The sequence below is a fragment of the Chrysemys picta genome, chromosome 4 (assembly GCF_011386835.1).
Source record: "Chrysemys picta bellii isolate R12L10 chromosome 4, ASM1138683v2, whole genome shotgun sequence".
NCBI classification, from domain to species: Eukaryota; Metazoa; Chordata; order Testudines; family Emydidae; genus Chrysemys; species Chrysemys picta.
The window spans coordinates 147615568-147642497 of record NC_088794.1 but is presented as its reverse complement, the minus strand read 5'-3'; the positions used below and the strand labels follow the sequence as shown (position 1 = coordinate 147642497).

General features: G+C 47.6%; 1 protein-coding gene and 1 long non-coding RNA gene across 5 annotated transcripts; both read left to right on the top strand.

Moving 5' to 3' along the window:
- Positions 1 to 325: 325 nt before the first annotated feature.
- Positions 326 to 3084, top strand: LOC135983272 (uncharacterized). The gene has a single exon (XM_065594082.1). It carries the CDS (start codon positions 326 to 328, stop codon positions 2591 to 2593), a length of 2268 nt encoding a protein of 755 aa, XP_065450154.1. The 3' UTR covers positions 2594 to 3084.
- Positions 3085 to 3717: 633 nt separating this feature from the next.
- On the top strand, positions 3718 to 26591 carry LOC103306116 (uncharacterized). Of its 4 annotated transcripts, XR_010600833.1 has the most exons (6): positions 3723 to 4060; positions 8946 to 9297; positions 16707 to 16917; positions 18963 to 19132; positions 20645 to 22661; positions 23193 to 26591. It is a non-coding gene; the product is annotated as an uncharacterized LOC103306116 (long non-coding RNA). The 4 variants fall into 4 exon arrangements; XR_006172431.2 differs by lacking the exon at positions 23193 to 26591 and having other exon boundaries at positions 3718 to 4060; positions 20645 to 23101; XR_010600832.1 differs by lacking the exons at positions 18963 to 19132; positions 23193 to 26591 and having other exon boundaries at positions 3718 to 4060; positions 20645 to 23101.
- Positions 26592 to 26930: the final 339 nt, after the last annotated feature.

Sequence of the window (26930 nt, the reverse complement as noted above, 5' to 3'; positions counted from 1 at the left end):
AGTGCAAGCCCTGTCCTCTGGTGTCTGTGCTGTGTCGGGGCGGGACAGCTTGCACGCTCTAATGATCCCCAGAGTCTGTGTCGGCAGGGGCTTTTTGCTCTTGGTAGGTTAACCATGCCGGATTGGTCTGTGGGAGAGGGGCCAGACAGAACAGACACCTTGGTCCTCCACCTTGGGGGTTAGGCATAGGGCTCACAACCCTGTCTGGTAAAAAACAAAATATGTTACAGAAACAACGACAGAGAAATCGCCCATTACTGTGTGTGATGGCCTTCAGGAGTCAATGACCCGTATGACTGCCAGTGGTGAAAGCCGAAAGGAAACGATGGGCATGAAGGCTGAAGTGCTCAACACCAAGACAAAACCCAAACTTGGTTTTTGGAACGTACGGACAATGAACGAAACAGGGAAACTAGCTCAGTTCCCAGCAGAGATGAGACACTACAGCTTATATATCCTGGGTGTCAGGGAGAGCAGATGGACGGGATCAAGAAGATTAACAGCAGCCCCAGGAGAAACTTTGCTGTTTTCTGGATGGGATGATGGACAACACCATGAGGGTGTTGCCATCCTTTTGAAGAAGGGAGTGGAGCGTTCCCTGCTTGAGCGGAAGTCTATCAGCAGCAGACTTATGAGAGCCAGACTGAAAGGGAAACATAATACTATCACCCTGATTCAATGCTATGCTCCAACAAATGACAGTGATAAAGAAGTAAAGAGAGGACCATGCCACAACCTAATTATCGTCATGGGAGACCTGAATGCCAAGGTCGGTAAGGACAACACAAACAATGACAGAGCAATGGGAAGACATGGGTGTGGCACCATGAATGAAAATGGAGAAAGGCTTGTTGATGTCTGTAATATGAATGACTTAGTCATCGGCGGAACCCTATTTCAACATTGTGAAATTCACAGGCTGACATGGTGTTCTCCAAATGGCAGAGATAAGAACCAGATTGACCATATCATGATCAATGGCAAATGCGGATGCTCACTGACAGATGTGAAAGTGGGAAGGGGAGCAGATGTTGGCAGTGACCACCACCTTGTTACAGCCTCCATCAAGCTAAAACTGGGAAGTGTGGGTCCACCAAACAAGGGACATAGACATTATGACATTGACAAGCTAAAGTCCCTTGAAATACAGAAAGGTTTTGTTCTGCAGTTAAAGAACAGGTTTCAAGCCCTTGCAGACCTTGATGAAGAGGAGGGGCATGCAGATGTGGAGATCAACAAGAAGAGGGACAAAGTAACAGGAATTTATAAACAGAGCAGTGACGCCTGTCTAGGCTACAGGCGGAAGAGATGGAAGGAGTGGATTACACCCAGCACATGGAACGCCATAGAAACCAGACGAGCCCTGAAGAAAAAAGTTTTATACACAAAATCCCAGAAGCTAAAGGACAAATACCGCAAGCAGTATAACCAGGCACACCAGGAGGTCAAGCGCCTTGTGAGAAAGGACAAACAGCATTTTATTAATAATCTGGCAACATACACAGAGGATGCAGCTGTTTGTGGTGAACAAGGAACCAGTTACAAAATGACACAGCTTATCAGTGGTAAATGGCAGACACCAACACACACTGTCATCAGGAGCAAACAAGGACACCTACTAACAACTGGAAAAGAACAAGAAATGTGCTGGACAGAGCATTTCAAAGAATTGCTGAACAGGGAGCCATCTGAAGAGGAAGCGAACATCCAGGAGGCAGAAGAAGATCTTGATATCAACACAGACACCCCAACTAAGGAAGAGACCATTCAAGCCATCAACTCCTTAAAAAATGGGAAAGCTCCTGGCAAGGATAACTCGAATGCGGAATTGTTCAAGGTAAATCCTAAGTTAGCAGCATCTATCCTGGCCCCTCTATTTACATCAGTCTGGGAAAGGGAAAAAGTGCCAGATGAGTGGACCAATGGGGTTATAGTGAAGATATCAAAGAAAGGAACTCTCAGTGACTGTAATAACTGGCGTGGTATCACACTTTTATCTGTGCCAAGCAAAGTATTGTGTAAGTTCATAGTCCAGCGTATATTGGAGGGAGTCAATAGCGTTCTCAGAAAAGAGCAAGCCGGTTTTTGGAAAGGGCATGGATGCACAGACCAGATCTTCACTCTACGAAACATAATAGAACAGAGCTTAGCATGGCAATGGCAACTCTACAAAAATTTCATAGACTTTGAGAAGGCTTTTGACAGCATTCACAGAACCAGCCTATGGCGCGTTCTGTGGGTATATGGAATCCCTTTCCGTATAATCAACGTCATCAAAAGCTTCTATTTCAACTATACATGCAGCGTTGATCGCAGCGAGCTCAGTTTTGAAGTCAAAACAGGAGTACGTCAGAGGTGTGTCATGTCTGCAATCCTCTTCAACACTGCCATCGACTGGGTAATGCAGCGTACAACAGAAGACATGCCAAGAGGCATTAAATGGACACCCTTCTCATCCCTTGAAGACCTGGACTTCACAGATGATGTCGCTCTCCTATCACAAACAAAACACCATATACAAGAAAAAACAACTCGACTCAATGCATTCAGCCAGCAAATTGGTTTGAAAATCGGAATAATACAGATATCATGACCTTTAATATTGCCTCACCATCACCAGTACAGATAGAGGATTATGTTCTCACCAATGTAGAAACATTCACATACTTGGGCAGCACCACCAGCCAGGACAGTGGAATGAGCCAGCGCATCTGGAATAAAATCAATAAAGCCAGGAACACCTTCAGGAGTTTAAATCCAGTCTGGAAATCATCAAAGTACAACACCAAAACCAAACTCAAGATTTATCAGAGCTGCGTACTTTCAACACTACTTTATAGCGCAGAATGCTGGGGAATGAGAAAGTCTGACATGTCCAAACTGTCTTCATTCCATACAACCTGCCTCAGAAAAATCCTCCGTATCTTTTGGCCCAGAACAATCTCAAACCAAGAGCTATTGACACAGTGCAGCCAAGAGGATCTGCGCACCATCATCGCCAGGAGGCGCTGGAGATGGATTGGCCATGTGCTTCGGATGGAAACTGATTCCATCATCAGAGTGGCAATAAGATGGACACCTGAAGGCAAGTGAAAACGAGGCCGCCCGAAAGCAACATGCCGAAGAGCTGTGGAAGCCGAGTTGAAAAACCTGGGGCACAGCTGGGGAACCATTGAAAGACTTGCCAGAAACAGACAGGAGTGGAGGAACTTTGTCACTGCCCTAAATGCCAGAGGCGTAATAGAAACATGATGATGATGAGTGCAAGCCCGGAGCGCCCGAGTCTGTCACCTCCAGCTGGGAGCGAGCGGTCGCAGGCTGTCCGGACATACCCAAAGTGACTAGGTCACTTTTGAACAATGTGACTTAGACTCCTAAGTCACTTGGGTTCCTTTGAAAATTGACCCCTAGTCATTTCAGCCCAGATCCTCAAAGGTATTTAGGTACCTAAGCCCCCTGGAGGTGCTGGGCCTTCCTCTCTATTCTAACCCACTGATCTGCTCCGCTCCTGTTTCCCTGTCTCCCTGTTTATGAAGCGATTGCAAACTGTACACGAAATAAACCATCAATTTGTGGGTTTAAGTCCTGACCCAGCGCTATGGGAGATTTGCCATCAATTTCCATGGGCCCAAGGGCAGGGCCCTAAAATATGTGTAAGCGCAGAAATGGGTTCGTTCTATTCATCTGACATGTGATTTCGAGCTGGTGATAGCTCTGACTCAGACATGCTTCTGCTGGCGCTGCAGCTTGTACCACGCAGCTCAGGATGGAGGCCGATGAGTCTGTTGTTCGTCAAACACCCCCCGCCCCCGTGTCCTGACTGCTTCCCTGATAACATGCCCTCACTGTTTATTAAGCATGGCCGGGCTGCCTGCAGATAATACTAACAGGCAACCAGGCAGAAAGTCGTTCAGACACATTCGGCCAAATCCTCAGCTGATGCAAATTGGCACGAATGCAATGGAGTGACCTCGATTTACACCAGTTGATGGTCTGCCCCACGGTGTGTGGAGTCCCTTTGGCGTTGTGGCGAGGGCCGGGGAAGGACGTCACAGAGCCGGTAAGAGGAAGAGTTCGGCAGCATTGATGGGGACAGTGAAAAGTTTGATGGAGGCCTCAAATATAGGCCTGGGAACTAGGGGGGCGGGCGCGGTGGCAGCACCACCCGGTTTTATGCGGGGCTTTGCTCCCAGCCTCGCGCCCGGGGTCCCGGCTGCTGGCCCTGTGCCCAGAGCTCTGCTCCCAGCCCCACATGTGGGATCCTGGCTGCCAGCCCCACGCCTGGGGCTCCGTCCTCGCCCCCAGCTGTGGCCCCAGTCTCAGTCCTTTTGCCTCTGTCCGCGTCCCGCCCTCCCAGAGCCAGGGCCCTGCTCCCGGCCCCAGCTCAAGGGGTGAGGAGTGGGGTGTGGACAGGGGTTTGTGTGTGGGGGGGCGCGGCACCCCCGTTCGAAAAAGTGTTCCTGCGCCACTGCTTACAAATGTGTTTCGCCTGTCGGCTAATTTCCTGGAAAACGAGCGTGATCGAGTCGGTCGTTCCCTGCCGACGTCGGTATAACACAGATCAGGTGAGGTCCACGGTGCTGGTGGTAGGGGAGACTGGCCAGCCTCAGACAGAGGCAGTGGGGTCAGTTTCTCTTTTCCCTGTGGTTCTCTGGCATCTGTAGGATGTGGAGGCCACTCCCCTAGTGCTTCCTCTCTGACTCCCCACAGCACCCACAGCTCAGGGGCAGCTTCCCCAGCTGTAAAATGGGGAACATGAGACTGACCTTTCTAAAGCACTTGGAGACCTACAGCTGAAAAGCGCTAGATAAGCACTAGGGATGAGCAGCAATGGGAACCTGGCTGAAGGGAACTTTGTGGCACATCCTAGGCCCCATCCCCATCCCGCCGCTTTGGCCGTGAGTATCAACCCACGATGAGACCCAAACCGCACTCACACCTTTCGTTCTCCTGCCAATGCCTGTGATCAGGGGAAGGATCAAATGTTTCAGAGACAGCCTGGATAGCAACAGGCTTCCTTGCTGCTGCTGCTGGCTGGCTGTGGGTTTTGTGGTCCTGGCTGGGTTAAAGTCAATTGCTGAGTGAGCGCGCCAGTATCCAGAGGGCTCCTGTGAACTGTGCTGTGAAGCCATTCCCAGGCACATGGGCTGCACGACTCAAACGGACCTCCTAGGTCATCAGGGCTGATCCCCTGCTATCACAGGCATCCCCATCATAGACCCCTACTATCACATTCCGGGGTGCCAATCCAGCCCACTGAGGGGTTGTCACCGCCTGCCCTGAAACCTTGGGTGCCTCACAACGCTTTGCCACTGTAGCTCCCAACCTGGGCCGCTCACAACCAGCCTACAGGTCACACCTTGGGTGTCTGTTTATTGCTGCAGCCCTGGTCCAGTAACTCTGACCCCTGCCAGCAGCGCACTCTGCTTCCAGTAGCCTTGGTTACTACTTGCAGGGTGACCCCCAACACACTTCCTGTCCCAAATTTTCCCACTAATGTGTGTTAGGCACTGCCCAGCCCTCTCCTGGATTCTGAGATTAAAGGGTCACTATTGAACAGTTTGCTGCTTTAACTGGAGTGACCAAACAGTTCAGTTTAAACACAGCGCTGGACTAATTTAGATTAAAAATAAAACCAGTATATTTAACTACAAAGGGACAGGTTTTAAGTGAGTACAGGTATAAGGTATTAAAGTCAGAAATGGTTACAAGGGAAATAAAGATAAAATGCTTCCTAGCAGCCAAAACTGAACAAGCTAGACTGGGTTCAAGGTAAAATCCTTAGCACAGGTTCCCAACTTCTCAGGTCAGGATCTCCCCCCAAAGTCAAAAGGCTGGTTCCTTTGTCTTCTTAGGTGAATGAGAAAGAGATGAATTGGGGTGTTTTTGCCCTTCACTTTTATAGTCCTTTGTATTGCATTTTCCTGAGGGTTTCCCCTAGATAAACCTTATTCCAGCTGGGAGGACAGAGACATGGAGTCTCTTGGTGAAAGAAGTTCAAGGCTGTTGTTTGCTAAAATGCAGATCCATCTCACTTGACAAAGAATGCCCATGTGACAGGTGATGGCCAATCAACTTGGGTGACACCTGGCTGGAGGCATCAGCTTGTCCTTGGTCTTTGAGAAACCGATTTATCCCCTCCCCAGACTTGTACACCCATTGTAGTGATAACTTCAGCTTATGTTCATAACTCTTAATATGCATTTCCTCCATACATCACACCAGAATATTGATGATCAGGGGGCTCTTAGTTTTTAAATGATACCTCACAATGCCTATGTTGCACAAGCATTTCAGTCACAGCTGGTCATAAAACTGTCACATGACCTCCTATCACATGGACACCTCATGCCTTTATCTGAGGGGGATTGTGTTCCAACCCTATGCTACCTGGTCCAAGGTAGGTTAATGGCCCTGGCTCCCATCCAATGCACAGGGCAGGATAAGGGACAGGAGGACAGGGTACTTAGCAGTCTCTCCCCATGCTCTGGGAATGGGTTACAGGGAATGGATCACTTGATGATTACCTGTTCTGTTCATTCTCTCTGGGGCACCTGGCATTGGCCACTGTCAGAAGGCAGGATACTGGGCCAGATGGACCTTTGGTCTGACCCAGTATGGCCGTTCTTATGTTCTCTCCCCTTCACGTGTCGCTCCCTGTGACCCCAACTGGCCTGGTTTACAGTCACACTCTTGAGTGGCCAAAGAGGTCTGTGTGGCCAATGGACTAGCGTTCTCGTTGCGCACCCTGTGAGTACCTGGGGAAACCGATGCTCCAACCAGCGGCCCACCATCGAAGTCCTTTCTAGGGCAGAATCTTGGTCACTTGCCTGCCGATGTTCCAGGTGCAATTCTGCCCTCCCGCTGTTCAAGCCTTCAGGCTAGCCCTGAGAATACTGCCGCTCAGCGCTGAGGGATTGCTTGCAGCCAAGCACAGCATTGCCAGCGTGTAGCCGAGCAGTCCTTGCAATGCTTAATTCTGCACAGTGTGCTATTAAAACCAATGAGCCTGTAGGAGGGCTGGAGCATCAGTGCGAACTCCTTTAAAACCTGCTTGAGTTTTACAGTCACTGTTTCAATTCCCTGAAATCAAGGAAATCTGCCCGTTGACTTGAAGGGACATGGGACTGATCCTTTCAAAACATCCCATAGGATAGATCTAGAACTATAGCTCTGTGGTCCTTCAATACTCTTCCTGTGGGTGAGAGCTATTCGCAGATTTCAACTTCCCTGCCCTATTCCCAGCCAGTAGATGCTGCCGCCTGTTACTGCCTGCTGTGATTGCCCGCCCGTTACTGAATGAGCTGCCGGATGTTTATCTCAGGGGTTTAGTCATAAGGCAGGATTTGCATAAGAGCGGCACATGTTTCACTATTTGTGTTAGCCCCTCTTCCTGTCCCAGCTGACATGCATGCTGTAGCCACCTATTATGTCTTGGCTTTTACGCTGTAAGCTCTTCACAGTTGTGAAGGCCAAGACCAGAGGTGAAAGTAAGCCAGGACACCCCAGTACGGCGTACCAGCAAGAGCCCATGCGCCGTACTGGAGCAGATCGGCGTCCCCTGGGGGCAATTTAAAGGGCCTGGGGTTCCCAGCAGCGGCTGGAGCCCTGAGCCTTTTAAATTGCTGCTAGAGCCCTGCTGCTGGAGCCCTGGGGAAGTGGCAACGGGGCTCAGGCAGCGATTTAAAGGGTCCGGGGCTCCAGTAGCCGCTACCGCCCCAGGCCCTTTAAATTGTCCCCAGAGCCCTGGGGAAGCGGCGGCAGGGCTCCAGTGGCTATTTAAAGGGTCGGGGGCTCCAGTAGCCGCTACCGCCCCGTGCCCTTTAAATCATCCCTGGAGCCTGCCGGAGCCCTGGGGTAGCGGTGGTGGGGCTCAGGTGGCGATTTAAAGGGCCAGGGCCTCAGCCATCACTACCGCCCCAGGCCCTTTAACTTGCCGCCGGAGCACTGCCGCCGCTACCCCAGGGCTCCGGCAGCAGGGCTCCGGGGACTATTTAAAGGGCCCGAGGTGGTAGCGGCAGCTGGAGCCCACCTTTAAATCACCACCCAAGCCCCACTGCTGGAGCCCTGGGGTAGCAGCAGCGGGGCCCTGGCGATGACTTAAAGGCCCTGCCTCTTCCAGTTCAGCACCCCCCCGGTAAGTTACTGTCACCCCTGGCCAAGACTATAACAGGGTTAAAAAAAGAGCTAGAGAAATTATGGAGGATAGCTCCATGATGCCTATTAGCCAGGATTGGCAGGGATGGTGTCCCTAGCCTGTTTGCCAGAAGCTGGGAATGAGCGACAGGGGATGGATCACTTGATGATTGCCTGTTCTGTTCATTCCCTCTGGGGCACCTGGCATTGGCCACTGTCAGAAGACAGGATACTGGGCTAGATGGACTTTTGGTCTGACCCAGTATGGCCGTTCTTACGTTCGGGGCAGGTCATTTACTATACATACATCTTGCAGATGTGCAGCTCCTAGGACAATGGTGCCACCAGCCAGTTGGCAGTAGGTGGCACATCAATATAAATCTTAAAGAACAACAACAATGGAAAGCAATGGCTCTGCTCCAGGATCGGAGTGAAGGTAAGAGTACTATGTCCTTCCGTGTGAGTATGCAGCCAGCCTCTGTTGCACAAAGTGAGCAGGTGGTAAACAAACAGTTTGAGGCGATAGACTTTCAAAGGCACAAAGGGCAGCCTGGCATCCAATTCCTACTGGAAGTCAATGGGGACCGGGCACTGACTTCCTCTTTGTTCTTTTGAAAAGTCTCCCACCCGGTGTATTCCTGCATCTGTCCTTTGAAGGCACTGATGTCTGCCTCAGTACATTTCACGGAGCTAGGAACAAGAGCGTGATTTCCAGCACATATCCCAGAGGCTGGCAATCACACAGCCAGGGTAAGTAACATTTCTATCACGCAGGATGTTCTTATTTATTTATTTTCATTTTCGTACAGGAAATAAAACCACAGCTTGTTTTTTGGGGCAAACCATCTGCTGACAAACCCAGGAAAGAGCAACATTCCCATCTGAGCGAGATGCTCATTTCTAGGCCAAGGGGGAGTGTGAATGCTCATGTCGGAGACTTCCCATCCATCTGGCCTGTTAAATCAGACGTTGCAGCACAGTCCAAGAAAGGCTGTCGGGACGCTGACGCTTCTTTGTGTGAGGTGAAATGCTGAAGAGAGTTATCAATGTTGTTGCCTCCGTAACCAGAGAAAACACCTTTGTGGCCTCTGCATTTGGGGACAGCAGGCCAAGGAAGGAATTATTCTGGCTTTCATTTTCTAAGTACAATTTTTAAAGCAGGTCAGAACTTTTTGAATTTCCAGAAAATGTCAATGAAGAATTGTGCCACTATTTTGAATTTCATTACCACAAATGGGAACGTTGTCAAAGACATGTTGAGGGGGCGGGATAGCTCAGTGGTTTGAGCCTTGGCCTGCTAAACCTCAAGGTTGTGAATTCAATCCTTGAGGGGGCCACTTCAGGAGCTGGGGCAAAAATCTGTCAGGGACAGTACTTGGTCCTGCTGTGAAGGCAGGGGACTGGACTTGATGATCCTTCAAGGTCCCTTCCAGTTCTATGAGACAGGTATATCTCCATATACAACTAAAGGGAAATTTAATTTCAAAGAGGTTTTTCAACCAACTATAGATTGGGGATAATATTTTCAAAAGCAGCCAAGTGACTTGGGCACTCAGGGTTCCTAAATCACTTGGGCACCTTTGAAATTTTTTTTTTTTTTAAATTCCAACATTTCAAATGTTGACCAAAAATCATAAAAATAAAAAATGCCCCAAACTTCTCGCCAGATTGAAAAATTAGGAACCAACCAGTTCTAGCAATACTGCTTTCCCTGGGGTACATTCATGTGTACCTACTAGGGGATACAATTGCTAGTGAGAGGTTTTCCAAGCGTAACATGTGAAATGCCTCCTTAGTGCATTGCAGGCTGTGTGCAGACGCCCGTCCTTGAAAATACCCTGGGAAAAGGCCTCAGTTGTGTTCTACCAGTATGAAAATCACCTGAGGTGGTTAAGCAAATAGAAGTAGTAGTTTTAGGGGGAGACTCCTGAAATGCCTTGAGCAGCTGGATGGATGCAGCAAGTTGAGAAGGGCTGTCTGTGATGCCACTGAAAATGGGGGAATACATTTGTCTGCACTACACTATGTTATACTTTATAGGGTGTTTAAAGGGAAAAATGGGAATGGGGAATGTTCTTGTAATGCTTTATTTTATGCATTTAAAAAACCATCAGTCATAGCTACTTGTAGATCATTTATCACTATAGTAGCTAGATGCCACAGTAAAGCAAATTAAAATAAATACATGCAGCATATTCCAAAACAATGTATCCTTAAGGAACACACACGCATGGCTACGGCTCAGCCCAGTTTAACGTAACTAGGCAGGTTCGCGGCCACCATCTGAAAATCTTTCCAAGCTCATCATTGCACCTCAAGCAGAGCAATGTATTGTTGAGAGCTGAGGGGGTCGCTCTTTGATTTCTAGTCTAACGCAACATTACCTGACATGAGAAACAGATTAAAGCTTCACACCAATCCACGTCTTCCTGATTCTACTGCTGTCAAAGCAAGGAAACCAACCATGATCTGGCAACCTGCATGGACACTAAAAAGGATAATTTAATTTTGTGTATACTTTTGTTTGTGGGATGAATTCTGTCGCCCTGAACTGGAACACTCCATGACAATGACAGTATCTGATACTGTACAGTTCTCAGAGACTCATTCCTGACTTCAATTTTCCTGTTTGCCTTGGACTTCAATCAATGGGAAAAGCAGATATTTGTGGCCTGATCCAGCATACCTCCCTAGCACTCAAGCCCCAGACACTCAGGACTTCCCAGGAGGAGCTCAGCACGGGCCTGATGGAACCCCTAGCCTGATTAACGGCAACTGTCAGCACGTTTTCAAATTGCTACCTAGTGTGAGAGCCTGGGAGTGGAATTACAGGCTTTTCACTTACCTAATGAGTTCACGACCTGAAGGAGAAAAATGCAGAGTCCAAGTCAAGCATGATGGAACTGGAGAAGGTTAAGAGGTGCATCTCATATAGATTACATCTTTCTATGGTATTTCTAATCTACTTTAGAAAAACAGTGTCATAAACCTGAAGACTTCAGCGCTGGTATCAGTGCTATCTTTTTTTTTTTTTTCCTTTTAACCAAAAGGTAAACCTCATTAAATCCAGATTCAGACCAGACCATTATTCATTGAGAAACAGAAGACATCTGACCGAGCACACAGGGAAGAAATCACTATGTCGGTGGAAAGATTCAGTGATGGAAGATTTCAGTCAATACCCAAGCAGCATGAAGGAGTTGAAAGCTGTGGTTTCATGAGACATGTTTGAGAGGTTTGCTAAAGTCACCCAGTAGTTCTTTCTTGGGTCTAAAGATGGAAAGTACCGAACCTGGAGAGAACATAGCTCAGGCTCTTTCATGTTTAGCTGACTCATCCCGTTGGCGCGGCTTGGCTTTATTGTATGCTAGTGTTACCCAATTCATCACTAACTGCTCCTCAGAGGACACCACTCATTGAGCTGGGCAGCAAAGCTGGCGGGGGAGAAATAAAGGGCTTTCCAATCATTCTTCCTGAAACATTGTCCGGCCAATGTCAAGACATTTCCTCAGGCCCTGTTAAATCACCGAGATGGGTCAGAACGGCTAACTCCACTCTCAGGGCTAGGAGCTGAATGCCTCCTGGAACAGAGTCATCATCATCAAACACATTGTACCAAGGACCATTGTGCCAGCCAGAGTGAGCATGGTTGATGGCGTCGCACCAGGCACCATGTCGCAAAAGGCCCCCACAGAGTGAGGGCCCCCAACCCCTGCCAGAGATACACCTTCAAAATAGCAGTTGAGGTCTGACCTTCGGACAGTTCAACCCTGTGCACCTCTGCTTTGAAGAGCCAAAGCTGAGCCCTAAATGGTCACACCAAAGTCTTGGATCAGGGATTTCCAAGCAAATCATTCTTGCATTTCCTGCTGCTATGGGGATTACCGCTGGGCAAGAGGATATGGTCAATGTCAGTGCTGATCGCAGGCCGCTGATTTGCTGTAAGTTACTTTCAGATATGTAACAGGAAACGACAGTTCTCTCTGCAATTGTTCAGGTTCAGTAAATTATGACCCTCTTGAAGATTACTGTGATGAATATAGAAAGCAGTCGTTTATCATGTGGAAAGGACTATCCTTTCCTTTTCTGTTTTGTCGAGTGGCGCTCCCCCCCCCCCCATCTCTCAATTTATCACAACAGAGTTAAAAGAAAGTTTTGCACGTGCAGCCACAGGGCCCTCGATCGCTCAGGAAGACACAGTGGCGGTTTAAGAGGAATCAGAGGGCTACTTGTTAGAGAATGGCCATGGGAAGTTGGAGACCCAGGCTGAGACGTGGAGACCCAGCTTTGCCACTCACTTTGGGCATCTCACTTGACCTCTCTCTGCCTCAGTTGCCTAATCTATACCCCAGATATACCCCTTCTTTGCAAAGTGCGGGGAGATCCTGGGGTGAAAGGTTCCATGTAAATACAAAGTACTACTGTACTACATCGTAAAATGAGCGTCACCACTGTTTTACATGTCGACTTTCGGTGGGATTTTGTGCAAAGCTTAGTTGCAAAATATGCCACAGACGCCTTTATATGGTGTGTTTGGGCAGAGCTGGCCCTAAAACTCAGCCTTAAACCCAGCAGGGCCCCCAGTTTGAACCCTTCTTGGCACACTCTCTTCCAGTTTGCAGTGGGGGTCAGGCAAAAGTTGCACTAGGCCTTGTGTTCCAAAACCACGCCTGCTGGTTTGCTGGGCTCAGAGAGAGACACCCACAAGGCTTAGGTGCAATTACGATGTCTCTTAGGAGGTGGCCACCAAGGAACTCTTGAATGCTAGCTTCTGGGATGCAGATAATGGGTGAGGAAACATACAATAGAAAACATGAATGAAACGGAGCCATACAGAAGCATAGGGGAGCGAATAGCTTCTCTTGCTTAGTGAGTTATAATTGGGTCTGGAGTCTCTCTCTACCGCCCTGACACGTCCTCAAAAGTCTCATCCACTCAACACTTGGTCAGTTCATTCTCAGGAGCTCCTGATAACAAGCTGGATCCAGGAGCGTCCAAGGGTGAGCTGAAATGTTGGGGGCCACATAGCCATATGGGCCCAGCTCCTCAGAAGTATTTAAGTGCCTAACTCCCACTGATTTTGGAGTTAGGTGCCCAAATACACTTTTGAAGAGCTGGGCCATGGAACCTGAGTTGCTCGATCACCAAACCCCACTGAGTAATTGTGCGCCCATAGCACCACATCCCCCCCAAATCCAGATCCATTCTAAAAGACTTCTTCCAACAAGTGAATCCTTTGGGAGCATGCTCTGCAGCTGGGTAACGCCGATGGCTGTCACAGGATCCAGAAAATCTCTGGAAAACAATAGGATTCAGCATCAAAATGCCCCAGAACCTTGAGTAACTATGAGAAGGGGTTACTAGCTCAGAGATCAGAGGGGTAGCCGTGTTAGTCTGAATCTGTAAAAAGCAACAGAGGGTCCTGTGGCACCTTTGAGACTAACAGAAGTACTGGGAGCATAAGCTTTCGTGGGTAAGAACCTCACTTCTTCAGATGCAAGAGTCTTGCATCTGAAGAAGTGAGGTTCTTACCCACGAAAGCTTATGCTCCCAGTACTTCTGTTAGTCTCAAAGGTGCCACAGGACCCTCTGTTGCTTAGCTCAGAGATAAGTTTCTTGGAAGGTTGAGGTGGTCCAAATAGCAAGAGAAATTTGAAGCAAAGTCCTCCTTGGGCATGCCAAGGTCCAAGCAGAGGTCTCTCATTATGATGACCCTCCCTTCTTGCAGACCCAAATTTAATTATATTGCTTGCAAATTTGATGCTTTCCCTGTACTGTGAGGGCTAGCGACTAGAGAGAGGATTGCTTTAGCGCAGTCCCGTTCATTCCAACAGACTCCATGTCGTGACCCATCAGCCCTGAGGGCTCCCCTGTTTGGACTGTGTCCCACGCTGGCTAGGTTTAGTCTGTGCAGACAGTAGCTGCGTCTTGATTCTTAAGCTTTGCTGAAGCCAAGAATGTTATTCTGGCAAACGATGGGGATTTCACCAGCAGCGTGTCTCCTCTGCCAGCCAGCCCGACACAGCATCTCAACAGCACTGGAATCTGCACGTGGGCCTCAGAGCAGTGGTGAAAGGAGTTATGTCGTGATCTCTAAATACAGTCTTCTGGATCATTAAGTGTCAGCCGGCAACGCCATTTTCCTCCGTGGTGATAACGTGTGACATACTCAGCATTATGCTATAGCATGAGATAACTCGGGCTACAGAGCCTTGCACTTCACACCAGCACTTGCTCTTTGCACTGTTAATTATTCATTCATTTTGGCCTATGAAGGGCCGGTAGAACGCTGTGCAATTCCTTGCTTAAAAGGGCATGTGAATCTCCCATCTGCTGGCTATTAAATTACTTCAGGCTTAAAAAGCTATATGAATTTTAGATGACCCAGCCAGCAGACAACCATACAACTCCTCCCCCCACCCCTTGCATTAAGCAAAGTGGTTTTGCACTCAGGCAGCCTGTTCCCATTAGCAATTTTTTTCTTTTTTAATGCAAGGTGATTGCCTGGCTCAGACAGTCACATGGCAAAAAACACCCCACAGGCTGGCTTGGGCACATGTATATGAATTCTTATTTTGTTTGGTTCATCTTTGGAGCTGGCACTGTTTCTGCCCCATATTTCTCTCCTCTAGAGAATGGACTATTGTTATAGCTATTGCAGTAGCAACTATAGACGACTTTAACTCCTAGCAGAAGCTCAGTATGCTAGGCCCTGTACAAACACATACAAAGAGACAATCTCCGCCCCAAAGAGGCAAAGTGTGACGGGAAAACAGAGGCAGATGGAAATGAAGAGATGTGCCCAAGATCACACAGCAAATCAGAGCTAGACTGGGGAATAGAACCCAGGTCACCTGATTCCCAGTCCAGTGCCCTATCCATGACTACATAAGAAGAGATCATGCTGTCTTTACCTGCCTTAGTATGGGGTGACAAACTAGCTGCCTTCTCAAGGTCCCTTCAAGCTCTGCATTTCCACGACTCTGCACGAATCTATCAATCTAACGTTATGCACCCATCTTGGCCAATGGCTTTTGGTTCTTCCATCTATCACCAACGCGTACGGTCCTGCCGTCCCTGAGAACCCTCCGTTTAATTGCTTTAAAAACCACCACTGACGTTCTCTGATTTGGGGTGCCCACCTTGAGCCCAAGGTGCTCGGCCCCTCCAGAAAAATCAGGCCAAAGGTCAGCACCCAAAAATGGAGGCTTCTGAACTCAGTGGCCACTAATGACAATTCTGGCCGTTAGTCGTCATTATATATTTTAAACAAACAACAACAACAACAAAAAAATGCATTTCAAACTATTCTGCTGCATGGGATGGGGGCCCCAGAACCCATCTGTCCAGAATCGTTAGCTATCGCCAGGACATTAGACAGGAAAGAGAAGAAGGTTGGCTACATGGATAGGTGTTTTGGGGGAATCCTCTCCTTTGGCTCCTGACTAATTAGGCGATGCATGGGGAGGTCCTCGACAGCAGCCAGGCCTAGGCTCAGTGGCTGTCCCACGAGCATTGTGTATGCTGGGGTTCCCCCCATAGAGTGGCATGGGTGTAGACTAGAAATGGCTGCCTTCCCCTCCCCCTCACATCCCTCCCTCTTCTATGATAAACTGCTGGTCCTAACCTCTGAAGCCCTCCGCAATTTAGCCCCGCCTTGACTGTCTGTCCCGTTATCCTATTGACTTCTGTCATGGCTCTGCCAAGAACGTGACACTCCACTACCCACTTGTTCTCTTCTCCCACAAACACTGAACAGCCAAGTTGCTTATTTTTCCAGGCTCTTTCTCGAGCCACATGACCGGTTCCTTCAGACTGATTGTCCCCATCCTCATCAGCACCTTTTAGCACCTTCCTCCTCAGACATTCCAGGGTGCAACCCAAACCAGTGAGGGGTTGGGGCATCGCTTACCTTGCAACTTTGGGCGCCTCACAATGCTTTGCTGCTGTAGCTCCTACCTGGGCCACTCACAACCAGTCAAACAGCAACCCGGGCACACCTGGAGTGTCTGTACATAGCCACAGCCCTGGGCCAGCAACTCTGACCCAACTACCTGTCAGCAACCCCCCGTCACACTCTGCTTCCAGCAGCCTTGGTTACTACTTGCAGGGTGACCCCCAACACACGCCCAGTTCTGGATTTCCCCCCAAAAACGTGTGTTCTGCACTGTCCAGCCCTCTCCTGGACAGTTCTTTAAGGGAATCGATACACAACAGTCTGCTACTTTGAAGGGAAATTACTCACACTGTTCAGTTTAAAACAGCACTGGACTTGTTTTGATTAAAGAATAAAAAGTGTATTTAACTACAAAGAGAGAGGTGTCACGTGAGTACAAGGCTTTAAAGTCAGAAATGGTTACAAGAGAACTAAAGATAGAACGCCTCCTGAACGTCACAAACTAGACTTGGTTCAAGGAAGTCCCTTACCAGAGGGTTCCAGTAACATGGCTGACCAAACTCTTAGGCCAAGACGTGTTCCCAAAGTCCAATGGCTGCTTCTTTTGTCCTCTTAGGTGACAAAGAGAGCGATGGAGAGGGAGAGACCATGTTTTTGCCCCTTTCTTTTACAGTTCAGTCACCTTTTGAAATGCATTTCCCTGAGGGTTATCCCTAGAGAAAGGTCCTTCCAGCTATGAGGATGGAGACATGGGGTCTGGTAGCGAAAGAGGCTGTACGCTGTTTCTTCTCACCTCTGTTTGCTGAAATGCACATTTTCCTGGTCTCCCGTCTTCCCCCTTTTGCTGTCTGAGGACTCTGTTTACAACCTATATGTAACTTGAGGTAAGTAAACACACACACTTTTGTTTAACATGGGTTTGAACATATGCCACCAACATCAGTCAGGGGAATTCATAACTTTACATACAATGTTGCTGCATACCTTTCATCATGATATTACTGACCAATGAGTTATTAGTTTTCACATGATACCTTAACAAGGGACATCTTGTACAAAGATTATTACAATGGTGTGGAGGGTGTGCATACAAGGGTGCATTTGGTCACCCCTTCATACGCTATCTTGCAAGTTACTGGGCCATAATACTGCTAATTACCTCCCATTCATTCTATTTCCACTCACAGGTCTTCTGTGCCCAAGGTTGCTCCAGGTCCACCCCACACCAAACTCCCTGGCTCTTGAGATTAGGGTTTCATTCCATATTTTATCTATTGCTTCCCTAAAGTCAAGACAAAGTGCATTGATGGTTTCTTCTCAGCAGCTGTTTCAAAGAAAAAAAGTCTCCCAATGTTGGGCGTCTGCTCCTCGATCTTCTTCAGCCCAACTGTAACTTCTTAGTTCTGTCCCTATTTTGCGACTTCTGCACATTTCCAGTGGCTGACATTTCAGTGTCCAGGTCTAGACTACCCTCAGGCCCCCTCTTGCCTGGAGGAAACTCTGCATTAACATCCACAAAACTTCCTCCTTCAAACTCTCCTTTAATGTGATGCTAAAAAAAACTTGACAGTGATTAGGGTGCAGGTGGGCTGAGATCCCTGTCCATCCTGCTGAGCTACACTGTCTCATTGTTTCCTAGTTCTCTCTCACTTGTCTGTGTCCATCTGTTGTCTCTTGTCTTAGATTGTCTGGGGCAGAATAATCTTTTTTGTGCTCTGGTTGTACAGTGCTTAACAGAGTGGGGATGGTCCATGACTTCGGCTCCTAGGCACTATGATACTACAAATTAATAATAATAATACATTCTTAAGCATAAGCATTATATCAGCATCAATAGCTCTCCTCCAGAGATAGTCTAAGTACCTCTGCTAAAGAATCCAATGGTGGTTCTGTCACTTTCTTTATCATTTCTCATCATTCCCTACTCTGGGATGAGTCGTTTCCACTGGTATTTCTTCTTCCTGCCCTCAGGACGGAGCTATGTATGTGCTGTCAGTTTGTGGCGAACATTCCTCATTGTCCTGTAAAGCGAAGATTATTTTTTTAAAGCACTGTCTGCCTTCCCATGACCCTTCACTGACCCCTTCTGCTTTTGTACTTACAAGGTCATTTATATTACATGCTTTTGCAATCATCCTTTTATTCTCCATTTTTGAACTTTTTTTTTTTTTTTTTAAATCATGTTCCTAACTTGGGCCCTGATCCAGCAAACCACAAGAACATTGGAACGACCAGACTGGAGCCATCTAAGCCAGCATCCCGTTTCTGACAATGGCCAGTCGCAGATGCTTGTCAAGAAGGTGGAGAAACCACCCATGAGCAAATGTGGGGTTATCTGGCCTGCATACAGGTCTTATCCTGACCTCTGATGGAGATTGGTTTGCGCTCAGCTGCCCAAGGTATAGAATCTTAGGGCTTGTCTTCACGTACAGCGCTGTATGGGTGAAGCTGCCCGGCTGTAGCACTTTTGAAGACATTACTACTCCGACGGGAGAGCTTCTCCTGTCGGCGCAGTTAATCCAACTCCCCCAGAGATGGTAGCTATGGCAATGGGAGAAGCTCTCCCACCGAGATAGTGCTATCTACGTGGCAAGGGGTTAGTTCAGTAAAACTATGTCACTCATGGGTGTGGATTTTTCACACCCGAGTGACGTTGTTATATTGATATAAGTCTGTAGTGTAGACCAGACCACAGAAACATAGGGCTGGAAAGGACCTCAAGAGGTCTTCTAGCCCAGAAAAACTACAACCTCCAACGATGGAGGTTCCATAAAATCTTCCTTCCAGTAGTTTTGTTAGCATTAACTCTAGGCATTCTTGTCATTCATACAAATATCCACTGCCTTGAAAATTTTGTTATGATTCTTAAACACTTACGTTACTTTAAGCATGTGCTTAACTTCCTTCCTGTGGTTGCTTTCCTGGACAGGTCTCGGAGCGATTAGCCAGGCTTTTCCAATGCAATGCAACCAAGTCATTTGGCAGTCTGCCGGTGTTTTCTGGAGTACAAGTGCAGCCTTGCTGGATACGTACAACTCTTATGGTTTGCTCTCCTTTATGAGAAAGGAGACGACACCTCCAGTGGTGCAGCCCCCACAGGTCAGCCAAACTGAGCGGGGTTCCTGACTTATCTGGGGCAGGTGCTGCCTGTTTCAATCACAGAAAAATGGAACTGAAGGAGGCAGAGAAATAGCGAAAGCGAAAATGTCAAATGGGCCGTAAGTGCAGAGAAGTCTGTGGTTGTTCTCTGAAACATACCATATGGTATGAAACCCTGGCTTGCTCAGAGCGGCACTCCATCCCCCTCTAGTGGTGGCTAGGCCTGCGAGAGATTGATGGCCCTGCTCCTGCCACAATTACGTGACATGTGTCTTGTAGCTCATGCAGTAGAGGCTCCTGCACTGAGTTTCAGAGGCCCCAGGTTCGAACCCTGCTGTGCCGGCAAGCAGGGACTTGCTCTGGAAGTCTCTGAAACTTGGGGAGGTTTGTCTACACCTAGCGAGAGGCTGAAACCTCCTGCTTCGTGTGGTGCATCTCCCCCTCTAGTGGCTAGGCCGGCTAGCTAGAGAGTGATGAGTCGGCTACAGCCTGAGCTAAGTGACATGTGTCTCCTTTTAGCTTGTGCATTGAGGTCCCAGGTTTGATCCCCACTGCTGTGGCCCCATGTGAGTCAACATTACACCTAGACCAGCTGGTGCCACTCACTATGGTGCAGAGACCCCAGTGATTAAAGTTGCACAGGTCTTTTCTGTTATACACGGTTTATCTGGTAGCTGCATTCCCCCGGGGAAATATTTGTACTTGCCCCCTTGAAACTAAAAATCAAACTTGCCTCACGGCTCAATAAGCCTACGTCTCCACTCCGAATTGGCAGGGTGATTCTCTCTCTCTCTCTCACACACACACACTTTCATGGAGCGAGCGTGAGCACAAATGGCAGAGTAGCTGTTGTAGCACAGGGAATGGCAGTGGTGGCACAGAGTTAGTCAGTCAGTCAGGAGAAAAGGTTCCCTCACAATATATTTTTTACAGCTTGGTGATAGGATCAGGGAGACCCCAGAGTGCTGTACACAAATCAGTTGGGGATTAGTTAGCGACAGGAAAAGTAATTAAATTTTTCCTTTTAAAATAAGACCTCAAAAAGCTTAGCTCCTGAAGGTTCTCTATAGTACCAAAGAGAGATGCTCAGCAGTTCCCTGTGAAAGTCCTGCTGACTAATAAGACATGGCACAGTTGTCCTTTATTAATATCTGCATCTAAGAAAGGTCAGATGTTGGTATCTAGCAGAAAATCCCTTTCCCCTCTTTATCATTCCATATTTCAATTTTAAAAATCCATCGCCTGTAAGGACCTTGCATTGTCTAATCTAACCTCCTGCATAATTCAGGCTGGAGAAGTCTGCCTGAATCTGGCCCCAAAAGTAACGCTGAACTACAGCATGTCTTTTACAAAGCTTGATTTAAAGATTGCCTCTGATGGATGACCTACCACCTCCCTTGGTAATCTGTGCCAATGGCTAATTCCTATCACTGTTAAAAAATTGGCCCGTATTTCTAATTTGTCTAGCATCAACTGCCAATCACTGGGTTGTCTTCTGCTTTTGTCTTCCAGATTTAAACAGCCATGTAACACCAGACATCTTCTCTCAGGGTACTGGTAAAAGAAGGCGCCATCCTACAGCAAGGTGAAGCAAAGGAGCTCTCTGGAGTTCCTGACCATGGGCATGTGAGAGAATTGTGCCGTCTTCAGAAAGTAGAGTGAACTTCTAGGGGGCTCCTCACTGCCATCCCCAGAGGGTTTTGGAAAGTGGACCAGGCTCTCCTTTCCAAGAATAATCACCTCTCTCATCGGTGGGCATGGTGGTATCTATCTGCTAATGCACATCCTGTCTGCATATTGAGCAGGAAGCAAAGCTCCATCAGGACCACACACTGATCACTTGATTTATTCCTCTCACTTCCCGCCTCCATATGTGGCCAGACAGCAGAACCTCCAGATTAATCGTGGAGTGGCCTTTTCATAGAGCTTCCTGTCTGCTCGCTCCTCACAATGCCCCTACTGTCTGGCTTGATTGCATCGTACACGCTTACTGGAATCATCTTTCCATTCTGAGCCAGGCTTTTCCCCCAGCTGGTGTAGCCATCAGATCTCTCTGATGTTTGTTTTGTGATCCCAGTTTGGATCCCAAAGTTGTGCAAAAAAGGAACAGCTGCAGCTTGTGTTATTTTGGCCAATAGAGTTTATTCAATGACACGTCTGCAATCCCAGTTTTAGATTTAAACAAACAAAAAAAAAAAGATTGCAATGGGGAGGTAATTATTAGCTTAATTGGCTTCTTTGATAGCTTCATTGAGATAGCTTCTTTAGTACATTTAATGACAAGGAAATTCAGTTAGTAAATGGACAACATTAGAGACTGGGTGTCTCTATCTAGAGTCAAAACTAGTAAATTAGAAACACTACTTTCATTTGAAATGAGGCAGTGTCGTGTAGTGGGTAGAGCACAGGATTAGGGGTCAGGAGATCCAGCTCTGCCACTAAGCTGCTGTGTAACCTGGGACACGTCACTTCCTGTCTTTGTTTCTCCTCCCACCTTATTGAAGTTCCTTCGGGCCGGAACTGGTTTTATTGCACCTAGCACAGTGCGGCATGGATCTCAGATAGAGCCTTTAGGCACCACCATAATGATAATAAAGCTGGATAATTTCTATTATTGCTTTTCCTTTGCATTTATACAACCGCCAAGTTTTGCAAATTCACACACTAGCTCATTTCAGATGAAGATAGTGGAACTGTGCAGGCAGAGATGGACTTTTTCCAGCAGCTTTGAATAAATTCTTTGAGTGTTTTGTGCCGTACCAATGACCACCATATTTGAACATCACCCTGTATTTGGGTTTTTCCCCCACTTACTTTTGTGCCAATATGAACTACAAATGAAGATTGCATGTCCAAATGGTTGACTGCTTTGCGTTGAGAAAGAAGTGGGAGATTTCCTTTTAACGTAGACATGAATTTGTTAATCACATGAAGGCTAACATGGAAAAACCAGGTGTTATTAATCAGTAGTCGGTGCAAGTGAAGATGTGTTTGCTAGACCTATCAAGACGAATTATGTAGTTGCATTCAATGGAGCGAGTGCCTGTCAGCACAACAAAGCCACAGCTTACATATATCATACATAGTCCTACAGATCAGTTACTTGGAGAAGACGGTGTAGGACCAACCAACTATCAAACATACTGAAGAGTCCAGTTTTCCACTGTCCAGTGAGAGAATCCAATATTTCTGATACCCATTTTCCTGAGGGAGGTCTCATTTCACAGGTTTTGATTTTGTTGATTTGCTGTTGCCAGAGGGAACCTCTATTGACTTAGAAGTATTTTTCCTTTGAAGACCAACAAAAAAAGAAACCTACCACATGCCACAGTGCGTGGTTCTGCAAATGCAATTGCATCAAGAAACCATTGGAAAGACCACATGCTTTGGGAACCATCAAATGGGTTCCACTTTAACAAATACTTTGCTGTATTAAGGAAATTAGTTTTGAGAATGGACTTCATAACTATGATGCATTCTTCCTTGGACCAAATGGCATGCAGAGGAGATGATAGTGCAATATTACTAGGTACTCAAGATCTTTTATTATAAATCTATAGCAATCCAGCTAGTCTCTGAATACATTAATTTTGTAAATGTCCTATAATAATAATTGTGAAAGCCTCTTATAATTTTGTAAACTATAAGTTTTGTCCTAATCAGGAAGTATTATTTTCCCTTCCATTGCACCGATCTTTACTCATCATACTAATAACATTGTATTTAAATTTCATTATGCCACCAATTGAAAGGATAAAATGTAATGTTTACCCCATAACGTTTTAAGTCTGGCTTGTAAGTAGATCATTTTTTCCCTCACACAAATATAATTAGCATTGAACTTGGTGCACTTATGCCAGGGAGATTGTCATATTGAAAAGTCCTTGCAAAAAATAATTATATCAGGAGGTTACAATCGTAGCATGTAAAAAAATTACGGTGAGTTGTTTTGCAGAGAGTTGAGGTCACTTTTTTTTTTTTTAAATGTAAGCCTGTATTGTATTGGTCTGGCAGAAACAAAGAGTAACTGAATCTTTTCATCAAAACATTTTCTTTACAGCGTGGAAATATCAGACATCCATTGATGGGCTGGGATGGAGGTGAAATACCACAGGCTGTCAACACAAGATAACTGGTTTTGAATGCCAGGTGGCGTAAGGAATCTGGCAGCAAGTCCCAGGCACAGTTGTGGCAGTTTAGGTGGCCGGTAATGAATGACCTGACGAGGTTGTTCTTCTCGCTCTCATTCCAGTTTGGAAAACACCTTCCGTTCCAAGATGCATGCCACCATGTGTATCTGCAATGGCAGGTCATTGGAAGCTTGGCAGCAAATGACACAAAATCTGGGCCACCTTTGTTGTTATGGCAAGTGTTATTTCCATTGCAGTAGCACCTAACACTTTAGTTAGGGGTCAGGCCCGCCCCCTTCTACTAAGCACTGCACGACAAAACAGTCTTGTCCGGAGAGCTTGCAATGAAGGATTTAACCAGAGCATAACAGCTGGCGGGGGGATGGGTGGGAAGGATACAGTTCTAGCCAAGGCAGATGCACATGCATAAATTAATTTTAACAGGGGTCTTAGGAGTCACAGCTGTGTGTGAAGTGTGTGGTGGAATGCTTTTATGCAGCTGAGCTGGAAACACATAGGCCCTTGTAGGAGGGGCAACCGGGACAGGTAAGTGACATGAGAATTTGAGCTGGGTGGGTGAGGAATCAGAAGACAAATGATGAGGCGTAAAGCCCTTGGCCGTTCCCCAAGGACTGGCCAGGGGCTCTTGACAGCAACATAACACGGGAGAAGGATGACCGACCAGAATCAGCTGTAGCAGGCTGTCCAGCATGCCCAGATTGGTGTGTTTCCCATAGACACACTAAAATGCTAATATTTAATGTATTAGCTGATGCATTGTAGGGCATTGCTTTGCTACGCTTGCAGCCCGAGCTGGCTGTTAAAAGGCTTCCTCATTCCTCCAGGCCCCATTCGTGCATTCAGGGTTTAACCGGAGGAAGCTCAACAGCCTACAAGCCTTACAAGGAAGCGGTATTTTGCACAGTACCTCCAGTTACACGCTTGCCAAGAGCGAGAGCGCCCCTCACACTCAGGGAAAGCAAACGCCGACAAGCGTATGGACAGGAACAGGCCTCCTTACGCAATGACTTTGGCTTTCCCCCTCTCCAGATTAGTTACTATTTCACACGCAGTCGCAGATGCAGCCCAGATCCAGGTGCCGTACGGACGCAGCAACAGTCCCTGCCCCAGGGAGCTCACGGTCTAAAAAGGCAGAGAGCGGGATCAGGGTTAGGACTAACATACCACATTCACGCTCTTAAGTGCCCTCCTCTACCTGGCCTTACTGCACATGGTATTTAATCCAGCATCTACCAGAGCAAGATCTATCGGATCACGCATGCCACTAATTGCTCGTGGTATTGCCACCCCCTTTTGAAGGGGTTTGAACACGCGTAGATTTGATGCACGATGGATGGTGCTGGTGAAAAAAAAAATCAAAAAGCTTAGCACCGCTTGGGGCTTAGCTCATAGGTCTGGTGCTTCCGTGATGCTCATCCTGTGATCCGTCACTGGGGAGGCAATGCAAGATGGAGATCTTGTAACTGCCCTGATCCTCCTCTTGGGCAGGAGAATTGACTAGCAGGCCACGTTCCTGGCGAGTCACTCAGGTGATCAAACTACGGGAGAAGACCCTGGAGCTTTCCCTTTTAGAGACAGAGGCTGGCCTGGGGTGGGGAATTGCTTTACTTACCCCTGAGGAGCACTCTGTCTGAAGCGCTCTGAAGTCAGAGGACTGGCCTGAATTTGCAGAGGCATCCCTGGCAAAGTCTGTGCTGGGGGTGGTGTGGATATGGAACCTCCATCCCGACTCAAGAGCCCCTTCTTCTGGCAGAGAACAACTGCAGCAGAGCTCCCTTTTGGCACCTCCGGAGAGGGGCATCTCTTAGGGTACGTCTATACTTACCTCCAGGTTCGGCGGTAAGCAATCGATCTTCTGGGATCGATTTATCGCGTCTTGTCTAGACACGATAAATCGATCCCGGAAGTGCTCGCTGTCGACACCGGTACTCCTGCTCCGCGAGAGGAGTACGCGGAGTCGACGGGGGAGCCTGCCTGCCGCGTGTGGACCCGCGCTAAGTACCTTGTAGTTCAAACTAAGATACTTCGACTTCAGCTACGTTATTCACGTAGCTGAAGTTGCGTATCTTAGTTCGAACTGGGGGGTTAGTGTGGACCAGCCCTTAGCCTCTGGCTTACTCACCACAGTGGGGGAAGAGGAAGAAGCACGAAGGAGCTTGGGTGGCCCATGGGAGAGGTTGTGCTCCCAGCAACCCGCAAATACGGTTGCCAAGCTAAGATGCTAATAGACATGGTGGCAGCTACTGTTTGCCCTGCCTCAGGCTGAGGGTCTCTGGAATAAGGCGGAAGGGAGAATCCAGTAGCAGGCTCTTTACCAGTAAAAGGTGCTTGTGTGTGCCTGTGGGCGGCAGGCAGGGTGTTGTGTGCACAGGTGGGGAATCTCTCCCTCCCTTTTCCACAGAGAGCAGGAGCAGAATTTCTCCAGATCTTGGTGCCTGGAGGTCTAAGCCAGTGTGACAATCTTTGCACCACCAAGGACCGTGCTAGCAGCTTGCCAGGAGCCAGGGGGCTGCACACCGTTGTTACAGGTATTTACATATCTGCACATGAGCGATGAGGTGTTTAAGCTCATTTCACTTGCAGTCACCACAGGGTAGCTGGGTCTTGCTTTTACTTGTTCTCCTCTTTCATTCTCACTTTATTTTCTTCACTCCTTGACCATTGTTTTAATTCGCCCTTGTATTAAATTCTTTCCTTTGCCCCTTCCCCCTCCTGAACTGTGCCTTTTATTCTTTAGCCTTATTGCCTCCTGCCTCAGCTGTTCCTCCACCCTGCTCTGTATCCTTGACTTTCTCTAGCCCTCCAGTCTTCATAGGAACATAGGAATGTAGGACTAGATTGGACCTTGATAGGTCATCAAATCCCCCTCCCCCGCCGTGCTGAAGCAGGACCAAGTAAACCTAGACCATCCCTGACAGGTGTTCGTCTAACTTGTTTTTAAAAGCTTCCTGCGATGGCAACTCCACAAACTCCCTTAGAAGCCTATTTTAGTGCTTAACTACCCTGACAGTTGGAAAGTTTTTCCTAATAGCTAACCGAGATCTCCCTTGCTGCAGATTAAGGCCGGGACTTCTTGTCCTACCACCAGTGGACATGGAGAATAACTGATCACCCTTCTCTTTATAACAGTCCTTGACATGTTTGAAGATTATCAGGTCCCCCCCTCAGGCTTCTTTTCTCAAGACTAAACATGCCCAGTTTTCCCACCCTTTCCTCACAGGTCAGGTTTTCTAAACCTTTTGCCATTTTTGTTGCTCTTCTTTGGACTCTCTAATTTGTTCACATCTTTCCTAAATTGCGGTGCCCAGATCTGGACACACTCCTCCAGCTGAGCCTCACCAGTGCTGAGTAGAGCGGAAGAGCCATCTCCTGGGCCTTACATAGGACACTCCTGTTAAACACCCCAGAATGATATTAGCCTTTTTTGCAGCTGCATCACATTGTTCACTCATTCAATTTGTGATCCGCGATCACCCCCAGATTCTTCATCTCTCTCCCAATCTCCCCCGCCCTCAGCCATGATATTTTTTGACACCTGGACTTTAACAGAGCACTGTCATCCAGGCAGAGCTCCTCCTCTCCTGTTGCCTGTGCTCATGGAGGTCACTACTGCACAAGATTTCCAGCCCAGCCTCTTTACCCTTTGC

What these genes read in the sequence shown, in the direction of transcription:
- LOC135983272 (XM_065594082.1), top strand. Translation starts at nt 326, where the DNA reads ATGGGCATGAAGGCTGAAGTGCTCAACACCAAGACAAAACCCAAACTT.